Source organism: Podarcis erhardii, assembly GCF_964252035.2.
Source record: "Podarcis erhardii genome assembly, chromosome: 8".
Classification (NCBI taxonomy): Eukaryota; Metazoa; Chordata; class Lepidosauria; order Squamata; family Lacertidae; genus Podarcis; species Podarcis erhardii.
In genome coordinates, this window is record NC_138499.1 from 28333569 (window position 1) to 28352859 (window position 19291).

Below are 19291 nucleotides of genomic sequence, written 5' to 3' on the forward strand. Positions count from 1 at the left end.
AGAGGAAGCCGCTGTGGTTTATTCAGAAGCTGCATTTACAGCCATGATATCTGGCTGCTTCTTATTGAGTGCTTCAACCCAATCACACAGGGAGTTGGATAATCTGCAAGACAACCCCAGAGACCACCAGGAATAACGTCTGAACTAAAGTTCTCAATGGAGAACTTTCTGCTCAACATTCAAGGGAAATGATCCCCCCCCCCAAAAAAACAAACTCTGGTGGGGACGTTCTTTTTAGGAAGCAGCAAAAAAATAAATAAATAAAAATATTCAGTAGGCCTTCCCTTAGCAGCAGCAGAAATTGACAACCTATTATATTTTGCTGTTTTCTCTGGTAGTGGCAGTAACATAACTTTCCTCTGTAAAAAAGTTCTGTTCTAGGAGCTTTGGGAGGGTGGTGGCAACACCTCCTAGCAACCACTACTATTTCCACAAATGCTGTGGTACAAAGTGAAATCATTCTGGTGGGGAAAATGGTAGCTAGTGGCTGCAGAGAAAATGTTCACTGACACTAAGGCAGACGTCCTATCCTACCCCTTCAAAAAACAAAAAAAAAAAACCCGCAGAACTGCTGCCACCGACACTGAACCTCAAGAAATTTTGCTCCCACTCTGAAAAATCACTAACTCCACCCCTTTATTGAATCACTCGATAAACAGTAGGCATCCATTCCTTACTCTGTAATTTTGGAGACCATTTACTTTCAAGAAGATTGGGGTCTGTAAGAGTTTCCTCAGTGCCTACACTAGAAAATGAGTTACATCTTACCATTCCTTATTGCACATTTTGAAATTTCTTGAAATCCCATTCCTTCCCAAATTGATTTATTCTTTTTTTTCTTGTCTTACCATAAGTCACATCCACACCATGCAATAAAAGCACATGGGCTTCCTGCCAAAAAAAGAAGAATCATGGGAACTGAACTTCAACCCCACAGGGCTACAATTTCCAGCATCCTTAACAAACTACAGTTCCCAGGATTATTATTTTTTTTGGGGGGGGGGAGAAGCCATATGCTGTCAGGAGCCATCCTACTCTTGAGTAGGACCCTGGTAGAGACACATGCCCAACTGGCATGTTCTCTCCCTTCTGGTCGATCGTTTGGGAGCTGCAAAAGCTTTCTTCTGACCGAACATCACAGCAACTGATGCCAACAGACACTGGCACACTTAGGGATCTCCAGAGTTATCACAGTTCGCGTAACAGAACTCAGCAGCTCAGCATTTGGCTAATCTGCATTTATTTACATATACACAATCAGAGCATCTTAACTCAGCTCCTTCCTCTTCAGCATCAAACAGGAAAAAGAAAGGACAAAGGACAATAGTCCCACTTCACGGAACACAGTAACACAAACATCCTGTCTCCGTCACTTCCCACTCTGTGGAGTCAAAACATACACCGTCATGTGATAGACAACAATCTCATGACTGCAATCACGGAGCAGGAATGTTAACATATGCTTTCAGTGCATGGTGTGGATGTGACTATAGTGTCCATGTTAACTTCTGCTTCTTAATACGGTATAATTAATTCTGCATAGTTTGCTCTTGCTCTAGTTGCATTTAATTTTGAGTTTTAGCTAGCACTATTTTCTGTGCAATGTGTGATGTTGTTTTGTTTTTGTTTTTGTGGGCTGGCATGGAAGGGAGCAAGGCACATAATGGCCTTTGACCACTGTTAGTCTTCATTTAGTTGTTGTGCTTGTCTTGTTGCATTTGGAAATACTGCAAGCTTCAGACAATTCCTTCAGAACAGCATCTTTAATGGCGTTGCTTTCACTCCCTTGGGAACACTTCTCTAGTTTCAGTTGCATTTACATCTGAATAATACATATGGGCATATACATATTTCTCGAAATAGTATAACACCGTAATACGTTCAGCTGTAGAGGTATTATCCCTATTTATGTTAATTAATCACGCTCATTCAAAGATGGGAGAGGACTTTTGAATGAAAAATAATTTATTAGAGTACCCCTTACATAATTTGGAGTAAATGTTCCTATAACTGGATTTTTTTTTCTTTTTAAAGCTTGTAGTGATCATAGAAGGTTAACACAATTTTACAAAACATAAGCTTGATTAATTGCAGAAGATATAAAAAGCATAGTTCGTAACATCCCCTCACGCTTGGCTGGAAGTGAAACCCTCCTCTTGGAATCTAGTTAATCCCACACTCTGTTTTCTATGTCTTTGGATGTGAGCTGTACAGTGGTACCTCAGGTTAAGTACTTAATTCGTTCCGGAGGTCTGTTCTTAACCTGAAACTGCTCTTAACCTGAAGCACCACTTTAGCTAATGGGGCCTCCTGCTGCCGCCGCACCGCTGGAGCACGATTTCTGTTCTCATCCTGAAGCAAAGTTCTTAACCCAAGGTAATATTTCTGGGTTAGCGGAGTCTGTAACCTGAAGCATCTGTAACCTGAAGCGTATGTAACCCGAGGTACCACTGTATATTTTGGGGGTTGGTGGGTGCCCAGTGGAAGATGGGAAGGCACTGATAAGTGTGAACAAGCAGATAGGGATAGGAATTACGAGGACAAAGGCTTCAGAGGTCTATTTAAAAACTCTTCAGTAAAATTACTGTTCCTTCCTGCTTTGCCATGCAAACCACCCTAACTGGCTGGGGGTCCAAATATCTGAAGAATTGCATGCTCCCACACCTATGTGCTAAGAGAACCTTTTTTGTGTTCCATTTTTAGGAGAAATACATTACTTATGTAGAAAAAAAAATGGACCTTTTCTGTGGTGGGATGGATGAAATAGTATTATCGATGGAACTTGTTATTTGTGCTTCTGATTAGTATGGCCATAGCCCAGACTTTGGTAACCCAGAGCTCAGGTAGATAATGGCCTAGATGAGCTCCATGAATGATACACTAATATACAAAATGGCATTTCCTAAATCCATTTCCTGGAATGCCATCCATAGATTATTACTCCCTTAGCTTTGAATTAAGATATTTTAAAACAGTTGTCAGAAAATGAAAATCTTTTTATTGAATCATGGCTTTTTATCCACTCCAGCATTGAGAAGGAGTATGAGGCTGGGTAATCCAGTCCTTACGAACAAATAATATTGCTATGCAGTGATACCTTGGTTTACAACCATAATCCGTTCTGGATGTCCGGTTGTAAACCAAAACAGGTTGTAGCCCAAGGCGCGCTTTCGCCAATCGGGCTTCCCCCCAAAATGGGTTGTAATCCAAAAAATAAATAAAAAAATGGGTTGTAATCCAAAAAAAGGGACACACACTTCCGGGTTTGAGGTGATTGTAATCCAAAACAGTTGTAATCCAAAACGGTTGCAAACCAAGGTACCACTGTATCTCATACACTTAAAGTGTTATGGACAGTCCAATGGACAGTTCAAGCTCTGAAATAACTAGCTGTGCTGTACATTGTTAGGCCACTGATGGGAAGTAATTCCAGCCATGTTTTCCCACATTATTGATGACCTCCTAGGGATGTTGGTTCTCTATTATTTCTTATTACTTAGCCATGTATTCCATGCAATGATAATCAATGTTATCTAGGCTACTTGAGTAAGTCTCATTGAACTTAATGGAACTTACTTCTGACATACAGCAATGGATTATTGTATTCATTGTCCATAGTATAGAAGTCAGTCTTCAATTTAGGTTGCACGGGTTCAAAGTTCGTATTGTGAATTTGTAAGATTTGCAAGTTTCATGGAGTAAGGACCAGGGTTTTTTTTCCATTACTTTATAAAACAACATATATACAAATAGCATTATACAGGTAGTAAAAATTACGGGTTTCCATTTTTAAAAAGTCTGTAAAAGCTGTTGTTGTAGTTAATGATGATGATGATGATGATGATATACTGACCAGCTATGTAGAAAAAATGAATAATGATTTCATATTGAAAGTATTGCAAAAATAACACTGATTAACTGGAAGCATAGCAGGTGTCTGATTGTATGATTGCGTGATAGTTCCTATTTAGTTTCCATATCTATATTTTCAGCATGACTAATCCTCAAGTATGTAACTATATTGAATATGTATTTTTAGAAAAATAGAAGTACACAAGCATTTTTAATAGATTGGTGCTACTGAATTGCAATTTTGTTTCCTTTGGATGAAAATAGATATTTTTAGAGGGCCTGAGCTTCTAAATCCAAGACTTAAAAATTCAGTTCTTTTATGAAATGTACTGAGTTTTTCATACTGGGGTTCCAACAAACTTGCAGGGACACAAATTTAGAAACAGGGAACCCAATATTAGATTGTTGGTGGGAAATAAGAGAGAGGGGGGTTCAGTGGTTTAGGAGAGAAATAAAATGGAATGATGAACATGAAAGGCTTCTTATCTGTGGAAATAAAAAGGAAAGGAAAAAGCTGGGTTTGTAAAGTGGCAAGAGATGGAAAAAAGTAGGCACAACAGGTAGAAGGGGGAAGAAATAATAGGACATGCCACTTTGTGCTGAAAAGAGAGAAAGTTTCAGGGTTTCTTTGTTTTAGTTTATTCATCCTTAAACAGTATTAATGATTACAAATCACAAATATATAAAAATATGTGGGTCAAGAGTATAAATGACCAAATTAGAAAAGCAGGTGCTAGTACTGATATCAAAATTGTGCACACCTTTCCAAAATTCAACAAAAACATCACTCAAGTCACAGATCTTTGGTTTCTGTTGCATTCCATCTCAGTCAGGCAATTTCATTCATTATGATAACTGCAAAACCACAGTTGTCTTTGTAGTTGTGGTCTTGGTATTCTTGGGACGTCCCTGTTTGAGGACTATGACTAGTTCAGTTGCTGCATCTAACTGTTAAATGTTATACGACATACTCTGGGTATATTTAAATCTTTAACTTTAGTTAAATTCCAACGGCATTGTTTTTTGTTCCAGTGTTAATGCATAGCCAGTCACCTTCTAGATGTCCCTTTTAATTTGAATCTGAAAGGTCTGAGTACTCAGGCAGGATCACCACCTATGTAATTCGTCTGCTGGCACTAAGCCACAGTTCCGGCACTTTCTCGCATCTTCTTTCCCCTCTCCTCTATGAGCTTAGTAGAGGAAAGGTAAGATATAATGTCATCACGTTGTGCATTTCCTTCCCCCAGCAACTGGAAGGGGATTTCAAAACGTGATGATGCTATGTCCTGAATGTTACACGAGGGAGAGGAGAAAGAGAGTGGGACAACTGGTTTTGGTGCTGGGCACAGCTTGGTTGTAATGTGTAGTCCCAGTCTCAAGGGACAGCACCCCATGCTCCTGGCTTCAGGATGCAGCATGTCATCTGGACTACAGGAAGCATCCTAGAAAAAGGCAGGGATTTCATTCTCCAGGACACTTTAGGACAGCCTTTCTCATCCTTGGGTCTCCAGGTGTAGTTGGACTACAAGTCCCATCATGCCTAACCACTGGCCCTGCTTCCAGGGATGATGGGAGTTGTAATGCAACAACATCTGGGGACTCAAGGATGGGAAAGGGTGCTTTAGGAGGAGGTAGCCTGTTCAAGATGTCAGCTATGAGAGTTGTTTAGTCTGCAGAGAATGATATTTCTGCAGGGTAGGAATTGGACCTGCTGAAATAGTGTAGCTGATCCCCTAAATGGACTTGTATTGAATGAAAACAGGTGCAGAATGGTCTTTATCCCCTCCCAGCTTGACTCCTGTTGTGTTGGGTCATGCTTCTAATGTACTAAGAGGCAGTGGTCCATGACGACTGTAGAAAAGCTGTACCTGCAGTTATCAAATGAATGATGTAATGTGTGCGTTCCCCATTTCTGTCCAGTTCTTGAATCACTTACATTTACACCCTATTTACTTTGAAATGACTTCGACCATTTCACTGCTTTAAAGATCCAATTGGCTTTGTGAGATTGCAGCAACAGAGCTAATGTTCTTTACTCAGGTTCCTATAAAAACCAAGCAATAGGAATTTCAAAGACCCACTAAAGCTGTAGCTAGTAGAGTTGGCATTTTGGAGCCTGATTCTGAATACAAAGGAGAGTCCTTGACTTAATCTTCAATATTATTTCCTTTTATATGTCCCCCCTCTATTTTATAGCCAAATAATACAGTCTGATGCCCCCAACTCACATCAGATTGGAGTGTTTGTGGGATTGTACCAGTGCCAGCAGCCAAGCTGGGAATCAATGAAGCCACCATTATTTATATTGGCTTTTAACAAGACAGATGTAATAAAGATAATTTAGATGGGGTTCTTCAGAGGTGCTCTGAATAAAACTGTCCTGATTGTTCACAGAAGAAGATTTTGGCATCACAAATACATTTTTGGAGTCCCTGGAGTCCTTTGGAAGACCCCCTCGCAGGCTTACTTTTTTTTTTAATCTGTTTGAATCAAGAATCACATTATGAATGTAATTATGTCAAATAGTCTATTAGATTTAGCACTTTGAAAACAAACATGGCCAATGGCACGGCACATTGTCTTCATTCTGGGTTCCCATCACTTTGAATGGTCACTGCTATTGCCCAGATGATTGGGGCATCGAGAAGAGCATGCTACCTCCTCCTCCTCCTATGTAATATGAGACAAAGTGTTTGCAGGCCATGGAAACAGGCCTTCACCTTGGGTGATTTACAAAGAAGATTGCCAAGTCAGGGGTTTGGTTTAGCTCAGACTTAACTTCAAGCTTGCTTCATTCTGCAGTGACTCCCAGCTTGTATAATGCTCTCTTCCAGGGATGCTCACCTGACTCCCTCATTATATATCTATATGTGCCAGGCAAAAACATTCATCCCAGGCCTTTGGCCAATTAAACAACCTATAGCTTTCTAAATTGACTAATTCAGCTAGCTAGCCCTGGTGATTATCTAATGTTTATTAGATGGATTTCCCCTAAATTGATTTCTGAAATATGATTTTTGTTATTCATGTTTTTATACTGTATTTTATGCTGCTTTTACAATTAAGTGTTTAAAATTTGTTGTTAGCCGCCCTGAGCCTGGTTTTTGAACCGGGAAGGGCAGGGTATAAATAAATTATTATTATTATTATTATTATTATTATTATTATTATTATTATTATTAGGGTGGGGTATTGTTTTTGTTTGTTATTATGTTATGCATTTTTGTGTTTTTTAAACCACCCTGTGATCTTTGGACTGAGGTTTGATGATGATGATGATGATGATGATGATGATAATAATAATAATAATAATAATAATAATAATAATAATACCTGAGCTGTCAAATAGCCCCACAACTTGAAGACACTCCTTCAATTCTTCAGCTCCCTGCTGGCTCCATACTTTGCTACTTCTGTCCCCTCCACCTATTACTGACTCCTCTTCTACCTCCAACTGAGATATGCTAACAAGACCCTGCCAGCCAGTTGCCAGAAACTTCTCTTATCAGAGGTTAGGAGGTGATAGTTGGGTGGAAGGAGCAGCAGAGGTGGCAAATGACAGGTCCAGCAGAGAAGGGCAAAACCGAAGGGCTCCAGCTAGCATTTGTTTGCTGGTACATCATCAGGTTTGAAGGTAGACTTGGAAGGGCATCTACGGAACACAGTCTTAGATTACTGTGATGTTATCTCATAGCCTTAGGAGCCTTTTGGCTTCTACTATTAAAGCAAAGGTGGCACGACTGCACATGACTTTTCTGAAAAGAAGTGTTCAGGGTGATGATTATTCTTGCAGGCAGGAAAACCACCCAGCTCTGACCCACTTACCAAGCCTAGGTTGCTAAAGCTTTATGACACAGGCTGCTTTTTATTCCACTGTAGCAAAAGCAGAATACAAAGATTCTAAGGTACTGGTTTATAAGAAAGGGGAAAATAATAGGTAGGTGTTCCTGTTTGCCTGTGAAAGGTGTGGACAAATAGACTAAACATGCTGACAAGTTAATATTTGGAATTGGTTATGATACATCAGCCAAAACGTAACTGATTTTGCTAAGAGACATCTTTTCTGTGTACAGGTATTCCCTTGTTTTTCACTTCTCCTGATCTTACGTGGCCCAATTTGCAAATCATACAGAAGCATGGTTGTTCTAAGCAGGTATTCAGTTCAAACTAATAAAATGTGGCATTTGGCTGAATATGTAAGAGTTGCAGAGTCTATTGGCTGGAATAAAGGACACTGGAGTGGAGGCAGTGATGTTTGTAATATACACTGAGCTGCTGAATTCTTTCTGGCCTTGAGGAAGTCATTTAATTTCTTTTCACTCCCATCAAGCTTGGACAGAAAAATGAATTTTAAAAACCCACAACAAAAACAAAAAGGAAAGAGGTCTACTGCAAAGAGGTCCTGCTGAAAGAGGCATTGCCCCTGAGCACAGCTTTCCTAGATAAAACTTACTTTAAATCACTGTTGTTTAGAAAAGTGTTTGTCCTAGAACTTGGTAGCTAGCACAGAAGCTACCATTGCTGCTGTCTTTTGACAAAAGGGAGAAATGTAGTACAAGGTGGTTAGATGTCAAAATAAGTCTGGTTTCCCGCATTCAGTGCAAGATTGATTCTTTGACCTGCATATTAATTTAATTAAATGCTGTTAAATGTTTGATTGAAATACTGGTGTGAATAAAGCTTCTGTTTATGTTTTTGAAGATTGCATTTTAGCACCTGCCTTTTATTTATCATCCTGCTTGCATGATAGACCAGCAGACATTATAATGGCTCTTCAAAACGTCCATGTGGAGCAGGCCTAGGGGTCACTTACATGCAATCGGGGGAAAACACTCAAAGGGGCTCTTCAGCGATAATGCTTCTGGCTTAATTAACTTAATAAACCTTCTCAGCTGCTTAGATCTGTGGGCCTGGCCCTTTTACAAGTTCCACATAATTATCATTCCACACTTGCAAAGGATCCATATTTTAGCGTGGCATTGCCTACACTTTAGAATTTCTCTTCCATTTATATTAGGCTAGTTCCTTAACTGTATTGTTTTTGGTGTCTGCTAAAAACTTTTTTATTGTTCCAGCAAGCCTACCTGGGCCTGTAATTTTGACACATGCATTTAATAGGTATGTGTTTTAAAATTAGCATTTTAAAATCTATACTTTTATGGAACTTGTTTTTTGTGTTTGTTTTGTATTTGGTGTTTCAAATGAATGTTTTAGGTAGTTATTGTAAACTGCATAGTGGTCTTTTGTTCTTCTTCCTGTTGTTGTTTAGTCGTTTAGTCATGTCCAACTCTTCATGACCCCATGGACCAGAGCACGCCAGACACTCCTGTCTTCCACTGCCTCCCGCATTTTGGTCAAACTCATGCTGGTAGCTTCAAGAACACTGTCCAACCATTTTGTCCTCTGTCGTCCCCTTCTCCTTGTGCCCTCAATCTTTCCCAACATCAGGGTCTTTTCCAGGGAGTCTTCTCTTCTCATGAGGTGGCCAAAGTATTAGAGCCTCAGCTTCAGGATCTGTCCTTCCAGTGAGGACTCAGGGCTGATTTCCTTAAGAATGGGGAGGTTTGATCTTCTTGCAGTCCATGGGACTCTCAAGAGTCTCCTCCAGCACCATAATTCAAAAGCATCAATTCTTCAGTGATCAGCCTTCTTTATGGTCCAGCTCTCACTTCAATACATCACTACTGGGAAAACCATGGCTTTAACTATACGGACATTTGTTGGCAAGGTGATGTCTCTGCTTTTTAAGATGCTGTCTGGGTTTGTCATAGGTGTCTTTGTCCATGGAGTTTTCTTGGCAGGGATACTGGAGTGGCTTGCTGGTTCCTGCTCCAGATGCATTACGTTTGGTCAAAACTCTCCACTATGACCTATCCATCTTGGGTGGCCCTGCACAGCATAGCTCATAGCTTCTCTGAGTTATTCAGGCCCCTTTGCCACGGCAAGGCAGTGATCCATGAAGGGGTTTGTTCTAGTAAATGGTATATAATTTTTGTTAAATAATAAATAAATAAAATAATACAGTGGTGCCTCGCAAGACGAAAAGAATCCGTTCCGCGATTCTCTTCGTCTAGCGGTTTTTTTGTCTTGCGAAGCATGCCCATTGACGGCTTAGCGGATTAGCGCTATTAGCGGCTTAGCGGCTTTTAGTGGCTTAGCGGATAAGCGGATAAGCGGATAAGCGGCTTAGAAAAAGGGGGGGAAAGGGAAAAAAACCCGCAGGAACTCACAAGACATTTTCGTCTTGCGAAGCAAGCCCATAGGAAATTCGTTTTGCGAAGCACCTCCAAAACGGAAAACTCTTTCGTCTAGCGAGTTTTCCGTCTTGCGAGGCATTCGTCTTGCGGGGCACCACTGTATTTTGTTGAGCCAGAAATTAACTCTGTCTCTTAGTCTGTGCGCTTCAGAGTCCAGCTTCAGCACTTCAGTCTTCGTCTGTTTAAATTACTGTTCTCAATTGCATCTGTAAGCATGGAAATGTAATGTAACATCTGTTTACTAAGTGGGCTCAAACCAACATTAAACCACTGTTTCAGACATAACGGCTGTGTTCAGATGTCATGTACTGGGAAACGAAGCAGGGAAACATGGCATGACCCATGGTTTGTTTGAAAGATGGAAACTTCAACCTATGATTTCAAATTCTCTTATTTCAAACAAGCCATAGGTAGCCTTAACCACAGTTTGTCAGTATGGACAAAGCAGTGAACTGCAGCTAAGCAAAAATAGTAGTGAATGCTTCCAAACAACTGCACTAGAAGAAATGAGCAGGGAACATGCAAGCCCAAGGATCACCCAGACATAGTCACATCAAACTAAATTCTGGTTTAGCATCATGCCTGAATGGATACAATGGGAACAAACCAAGATCGATCCACTGGCAAAAGGGAGAGGAAAGCACCTGGATCCAACACTTATACCCTACTTAACAAACTATAACTCTTTAAGCCAGGAATGTAACATCCAAACTGGACCAAAGTATATCAACATCAATCTGTATTTTAATCATTATAAATATTAGGCAGAGTAATTACGCACTTTTCTCCAGAGTGTAAGAGAAAAAGGTTCACAAATGTTAATAGGAATCCAACAAAAGACATCAATTCAGTGCTTGGTGGAAAGCTGTAGCAGATTTTAAGGACATTAATGTTTCTTTTGGGATAAATTAAGAATTGAGTCCTCAGACTATAAGAACCTGGAAGAGAAATTTCTACACTATGGAAGATTTTCCAAATTGCTGTTACAAAGTCTGATGAAATGGGGATTTTGGTGCTACAGATTAGTTTGGAAAGCCCATATAAGGCAGAAGTGAGTGAAATTAGAAAAGAATGTGGAGACATTACAAGAACATTAACAAGCGAATAAGAGTAATAGCCACAGTGAGGAAGTTAGATACTTTCAACAGTATGGAGATACAAGAACTATATAGCCTGAGAAACAAAAAAGAGGAATGTGGTTTTGGACCATTTACAAACCTTATAATTTTCTGATTGACCTAAAGTTTTCAAGAAAAGGTCTACAGCTGCTGTTAAATATTTATCATGTTTAGTGTCATGTATCTTCTGCTATTTCTTGATTTTTTATTGCAATGGTAACAAGGGGGAAATGGAAGCATTATAAGGGAGTTGGGTATGTTTAGCCTGGAGAAGAGGAGACTGAGAGGAGATATGAGAGCCATCTTCAAATGTTGAAAGGGCTTGACATGGAAGATGGAGCAAGCTTTTTTCTCCTGCTCCAGAGTCTAGGACACAAATGAAGTACAAGTTACAAGAAAGGAGGTTCTAACTAAACATCAGGAATAACTTTCTGACAGTAAGAGCCGCTCAACAGTGGAATGTACTCCTTGGGAGGAGGTATACTCTACTTCAATGGAGGTTTTTAAACAGAGGTCGGATGGCCATCAGAGGTTTTTAAGGAGAGATTGGGCTGTCATGGGTGCATTAGTTGAGATTCTTGTATTGTAGGGGCTTGGACTACTGTAGATGAGCCTCAGGGTCCCCTCCAACTCTACAGTTCTATGATATTTTATGTTTAGTGAGAAGCTTTTTCACAGTAGAGCAAAATGAAATGCTAACAAACAAGTTGTAAAGTGTGCTTTTTATGCCCATAAACTACAGAGAGTGCTTAACTGAATGTGGCTTCCTGTCGCCTTTTGCCCATATTGCGACTTCCCTGTATTATGCTGTCCATAGAATGCCAAAGATATAATTTGTGGCACGGTTTGTGCTGCATAAGTTCTTTTGGAATGGGAGCATTGAACCAAAGCAATATTTTCTGTCTCCCTCAAATATAGTACCTATTGCACAAAAGCAGTACCCAAGGTGCCACTGATCTTGTATTTTGTATTTTGTGGGCAAATGTGTTGGCATTTTAAATGAGCATTCAATAAACAGAAAACCAGTAGAGCAGCAAGCCTTTATGGACATAAAGAACATTGTATTGATTTGCAGTGGTCACGGGGAGTTAATAGACAGAATGGAATTCCCTGCACTGGAACCTAGCCATGACACTGAAATAAAACCAGAAATTGTCAGGATGCCTGTTAGAGGTTATGAAAGAAAGCACTGCACGTTTGCATAAATTACTAGAAGGTTATACAAAAAGTCTATATAGTGCATATATTTATTAGCATAATATTTAAATAAAGTCAGTAACATGAAAGGTATGGAGCATGACTGAGACCAAGGAATTACTGTTAAGGTTTCCAAATTTATTCAGTTTGAATTTGGATTAAGCTGCAATGGAGGCTGACCTGATCTGAGGTAATATCCACAAAATGTTGTTTAAATCACCGTTTGTGGGTTCTGAATCTTTTCTCAAGATGTACTCAACTGCTTATTCCACAGAACATCTAGAAATATGCAAAATCTATATTTGGGGCCAAACAACAGATGATCTGTGAATAAGATCCATGAATCTGCCTTCAAGGAGGCAGATTGGGATTACAGTGCTTCAGTAGGAGAATTAACCTTTTCCACCATGAAATTTACCCAATGAAAATTCTGGTTGGCATCCGCCCACCTCCCCCAGCTTCTATTTGGAGATACGTGTCCATTTACTGTTACAGATTCCATATGTACATTTCTCTCTACACATCCCAACTGGCCCAGGGAATATAGCAGTTGGAGGAATGATTTTTTCATTGGCCAAATTAGTGAGGGGGAGGGGAAATCCCCTTCCCCATAGTGCTGCCACTAAAATCCTTTAAAGATATGCACACTGTCCTCTTTGTGGGCTTCATCCCATCACATTTGGCTTTTAGTCCTCTGAGTGGACATGCAGGCTTTTCCTTCGTTCTCCATAAGGAAGCGGAGGGAAAAATAAAGATGTTTTGGAGCATTAAATTGTTCTCTATTTTGGCACAGCCTTCACTGTTTAAGGTCAAAAAGCATAGATTAAATATAACTCCTTCTTCTGCCTCACTTCTAAAGTAGATATTGTCAAAATAAAATAAATACTTTACACACACATCAAGAAATAACTGCTGTGCAAAATTGCCCTCTGTTTTTATTCTTGAAAGACCTGGTTCTTGAAGCATTATATTAGCGTGAAGTCTGTACCACAGCTCTCTTGCTGATGCATATGCAGTACCTTGAACAGAAAATTAGAGGCTTTCAGTGTTGCGCTGCCACTGTATTTCAATGAATCTTTTGTCAGTGGTGATTAAAAAAAAAGAAATACGTAGCATGATAAAATTGGATTCAGGTTCTTAGTGTTTACTGGAATGTACCAGCTCTATGATTTTCTACTGCACTGAGGCTTATATTCAGAAAGGGCAGATGTCAGAAAGATAGATAGGTACCTTCACGACAGGTAACGTGTAGGTTGATGGGTTTTACAAAACACCAGAGCTGTCAGCGTGACTGTTGAGCGCCTTCACTAACTTCAGGTGCTTGAATAGGGGGCAAGGAGGGGCAGCACTTTGTGATAGTATTCTTTTTGACATGTCAGCTTCTAGCATCCCTCGAGTATGTTATTTCATGTTGTCAAATTGGAGCTGGGTAAGGAAGTTTCGCCTGTGTCCATAAACTTCAAAGCTTTAGGGAAATATGTGGAGAGCTATGTCATCCACATAGATTGACAGAAGTGGTGTGGTAGGTTTTCACCTCAAAAGAACATGGTATAATGTTTTAGCGCTGTAACTGGGGGTTGTATCCATTGTTAAAGTCATTTACAGTAATGTGATCTTGTGTACTTTGCAACACCCGTCCCCCCCAAAAATCTCTTATTTTTGCACGAGAGAATTCATAAGCAGGTTGCTGGTAACTTCATTGCACAATGGATAGTGCAATCTGTTGTGCAGTGAGCTATTGTATTGGATTCTGGTGTTGCATTAGCATCCACTAATGCTAGAGCCTTTTTGCTAGCAAACAGAGATACAAACTTAAGCTCTGATTTAACTTGTATTTTTTGGTTGTGCTGCCAGTAATTTGTTTGGTTTATTACTTTTCTATTAAAAAAACAACAACTTGTTTTAGTGATCTTAGTTATTTCTCTGTTTGGGAACTATTTAACATAACTAACTACTTCATAAAGTTGTGCAGTCCTGATATATGGGCTTTCATATAAAAGAAAAGCTCATACTTTGATTTTTCTACAATTCCCTGTTATCTGATTTTTTATCTACACCTTCATTCACAAAGAGAATGTTACTGATATTCTCCAGCCATACACTCTGTCATATTCTCATCCGTTGCTCCCTTTTCCCACTTCCTTCTTTAACTACTGGGTATTTATTTTTTTAAAGCTACCTCATGCATATGTTCATATTGATTGCATTTGGGGCTTATTGTTGTTGTTTTTATAATGGATGCATTATTTCATTTCACTTTATATGTCATCTTACTGTTCATATTGTATGCTGTGTTGTAAGTTGCCCTGTCCTCTGTTCTGTAGTGAGGATGGGGTGTAAAAACTCTCTGTAATAAAGCGCTGCTTCCTTCAAAAAATCTCAACTGTTCATATATAAACTGAAGACATCAATCTTTCAGTAGGGAGAAAACAGCATTTTCAACATCTCTTTTATGAATGTGAAATTCAACTGAGTATTGTGAACTGCCTTGCTTCTTGAGTTAAAGATCAGAAGGCTATGGAAGAAAATTGTGGTCTAATGGAGGTAGAAATAAATATCAATCCTTTTCAACAACAATCTGTTTTTGGCTTGCATGTTTTCACGTCATATTAAATATAACTGAACTTTGTGTAAGAGAGAAAAAAGGAGGAAAGGAAATAATAGCACCAAACCTAATCTTTAGGGATGACAAAAAGGAATTTGCCCTGTGAGACTTACCACTGCGTCATTTTTCCCACAGCCACATCTAGTCCCCCTTTGATTGATGACGCCTCAAAAACTTCCTCTGCAAACTGTTCTAGGCATTTGTTAGTGTCTGAGTGAAAATATGCTTCCTAATGCCCATTTTGAACAGGCCTTCCCTTAACTTTATTCCCTGGCCTCATCTTTTGCCCTTAAATAAAATTTTAGGTGGTTGACATCTGTGATTTGAGAAATGTGTTTCGGTTAGGCATTTCTAGAGATCTGTTTCCCAAAGAGAGAATTTAATTTTTCTGTTTGCCTTTTTTTTTCATCTTTGAAGTTGAGCAATTAATCCTAAAAATTGCTTTACAGTTCCCCCCTTAAGTGCTGCGGTAGATCTTACAGCCCGGAGTGGCTCAAAGTAGAAAAGGGTAGCCTAACAAGCCACATAAACTTTATGATGTGGACATATGAGATATGTTTTAGTTAGCAATGGATAAAAATTGAACAAAACTCTCTCGAGATTTTCAGGATTTCTGATTATGCCAAGTTTTCATACTAGCAATCTTCCCCCAAGAAAGAAGTCCTCAACAGAGTTTTGTTAACTTTATACTCAGCGCTAACTAGAGCATCTTTCACACCCAGACACCATAAAGTTTATCTGACTTATTTGGCTTCATAAGAACTGGAGGTGGCTCTGGAAGGCCAGTCTAGTCTAGCATCCTGTTCTAACAGTGGCCAACCATGCCTATGGGAACACAGCAAACAGGACACAAATGCAACAGCACTTCCTCCATTTGTGATTCCCAACAACTGATATTCAGAAGCATATTCCCTCCAACACTTGAGGTACAGCATAGCCATTGTGGCAGGTATCCTTTCCCTCGATGAAACAAAAAAAAACTGTACAAAAATGTATTTATTAGAAGAAAGTGTGCACAAAACTGCAAATATTTAATGAAAATAGCCTACATAAATGTGTATATTAGGGAAAGGTCCTCAAAAATATATATCAGTATTTGAGGTGCTTGCTGCAGATAGCACAGCAGTGACTTTCTGAAGTTCCCAGAGGCATGGGAGTAGCAACCTTCAGGCTGGGTCAGGAAATACTTCGGTCTGAAATCCTGGAGAGCCACTGATAGTGTAGATTGGACTAGAGAACCAACATCCCATGGGCTAGCATGAGAAAGCATGGGAAAGTGTGAGGTGATCCCCCACACTGCCAGCTTTGTCCATTCTCATCACCATCATGTGGAAGGCTGGCCACAAGGAAATGCAGAGAAAAGGATCTCCTATCCCTGACCTAGATGGACCAGTGGGCTGGCTTTGTATGCGGCAGTGTTCTTTGTGCCATGAGCAACCAGTCTCAGAAAATGCAGGAACCTTTTGCAGAGAGGAAGGCATGTGCAGTACAATATTTCAGGGCTTCAGTTTGATTTGTGTCAGGTTACTAGTGATTATTCTTAGCACTTGTGCTGAATTTGGATTTGTGAAATAAATAAGAAAAAAGGGCATCTGAAGATGTGTCACGTATTTTCTCCTGCGCTGCTGAAATTTACCCATATGTTTAGGATGAAGGAGCAGAGCAGTTGGCTGGCCTCAAGGAAGACTTGAGCCTGGAAGATTGCCTTTGTTTGTATAAATTAAAGCACTAATAAAAGAGCTAAAGTCATTTAGGAAGGAGAAATACATTAGGTAAATAGCAGTAATCCATTAAAGACTAAGGAAAGAACAGCCATGTAGAAGAAGAAAATTGTCTTCCAGTTGTATAATTATAGCTGCATTTAACATAGTACTGTAAATCCTGGAAGATAACCAACCAAATAGTGTTGTTGTTTTTTTCTTTTCTCACTTACAAAGATGAACTGCTTTAGTGTTGATGCTGCTTCGCAATTTAACAAACACCTGTTTTTCAAAAGCAGTGAAAAAATGCTGAAGAACCACCTGACTTTCCCTTGAGGATAGTGATGACTTCTTTGTTTTCACCTCAGACAGAGTAACAATACTAAAAGACAAGATCTATGTATGTATGTGTGTGTATGTATATATGTATATACACATGGTAACTTCTAATACCTGTACACATGTATACATTGTTTTCCCAAAAACTTTGAAGAAAGAGAAAAAGAGGGAAACAACTGATGACGCTATGACCGTTTCCCCATTAACACCGTAGTTGGCATGAGGGTTGTTTTATGAAAACATCAGGTTAACAATGGTTATTCATGCAATGGATATTAACATATTGCAGCAACTTGTAGTGTGTTCTCTTAGACCATCTTTCTCCCAGACTAATCTTCACCAACTCTTGGAGTACAACTCTCAGCCAGCATACCTTTTTTGCTCACTATCCTTATTTAGCGTTGTGTGTTTCCGTAGGTTCAATTTGGGCCTTAAGCGGAGGCATTTTGTTTAAATACCCTTCAAAAATGTATGCATGGAAAACAGTGTATTTCTGATGCCACTCTTGATGTACCATCCACCTTTTTTAAAAATGAAGGGAGGCATATGGTTTATTCCTAGGATTGCCATGATTAAACACTATGTAATATATCTGAAGAAGTATCTGAAGAAGTGTGCATGCACACGAAAGCTCATACCTAGAACTAACTCAGTTGGTCTTTAAGGTGCTACTGGAAGGATTTTTTTTATTTTGTTTTGACCATGGCAGACCAACACGGCTACCTATCTGTAACTGGAACTATGTAATATAAACACGTCTATATAGAGGTCAAAGCTTCTTAGCAGTGGCAGTGATGTTTACTGAAATGTGGGATTTGGGCTGTACAGACACAGTGGCAGAGCCATTCTAGTGCTGCCACTGGTGCACCAGTGCATTTAATAGGTAAGGTAAAGGGACCCCTGACCATTAGGTCCAGTCATGACCGACACTGGGGTTGCAGTGCTCATCTCGCTTTATTGGCCAAGGGAGCCAGAGTACAGCTTCCGGGTCATGTGGCCAGCATGACTAAGCCGCTTCTAACGAACCAGAGCAGCGCACGGAAATGCTGTTTACCTTCCCGCCGGAGTGGTACCTATTTATCTACTTGCACTTTGACGTGCTTTCGAACTGCTAGGTTGGCAGGAGCTGGGACCAAATAATGGGAGCTCACCCCGTCGCGGGGATTCGAACCGCGACCTTCTGATTGGCAAGTCCTAGGCTCTGTGGTTTAACCCACAGCGCCACCAGCGTCCCACTGCATTTAATAAGCCAGTGCTAATTAAAACACATGCTGAAATACAGAAATATATTTAAAAATTAGTTGTCCACAGGTAAGGCTAAGTAACATTCTGTATCTTTGAAACGGTGGTGCCTTCAAATGTTATAAGAGGTACATTTGTTTGTTTCCAGGATCAGTGGTTTTGGCGTGTCAGAAACAACCGAGTGATGGATGGATACCCCATGCAGATTACCTACTTCTGGAGGGGGCTGCCGCCAAGTATCGATGCAGTTTATGAAAACAGTGACGGGAATTTTGTTTTCTTTAAAGGTAAGAAGTGAAATTACATGAAGAGCCGAGTAAAAATTCATTTAAGAAACTTGCTAACATGTTGCATTTGGAGAGCTATGACATGGAAATCAGAATGACCAACTACAGATGCAATTTTTGGAATATAACTTGTTTACACTCCTAGATAAAGTGCTATTTAAATCAGAGTTAAGACAGTAGCCGAGTCTTCCTACGAAGTGCTGCCCACTGCAACTGGGGAAGCTATAGCCAAGATCTCCCCACAGATTTCTCTGTATTCATCTGGGACCTTGTCAGGAAGGTATGCCACTTGGAGAAAGGGTTTCTGAAGTTATGAGTGATATCGCTAGTAACTTTCGGGTTAGACTAGAATTCTGACACAATGGGAGTATCTTCAAAGGTTTGGAAACTAGAATTACTTCAGTATATGGCTGCCAGATTACTGAAACTAGTCACTATGGTCCTGTTGTGTCTGTGCCGTATCTGTAGCTCCTGGTCTGCTTCTGGACTCAATTCAAAGCAACAGTTTTTGACCATCACAGCTTAGAAACAGGGCACTTGAAGGACTGCCTGTCTTCATACATACCCTCCCATACTCTTAGGAAATTCAATAGAGGGTTCTCTATGTGTCCCCCCTTCCATATCTCAGTTAAGGCAGGGAGCTACCATGGAGAGAGTCTTCTTAGTGGTCAAACTACAATTTTAAAACATTCTC

General features: G+C 39.8%; 1 protein-coding gene across 3 annotated transcripts in view; it reads left to right on the plus strand.

The window, feature by feature from the left end:
• MMP16 (matrix metallopeptidase 16) overlaps positions 1–19291 on the plus strand; it is a 185466-nt gene that overhangs the window by 124450 nt on the left and 41725 nt on the right. For all 3 annotated transcript variants that reach the window (XM_081874328.1, XM_081874329.1, XM_081874330.1), the window contains one exon: positions 18459–18597. In XM_081874328.1, coding sequence (XP_081730454.1) covers positions 18459–18597 — 139 coding nt within the window. The remainder of the gene's footprint in view (positions 1–18458; positions 18598–19291) is intronic.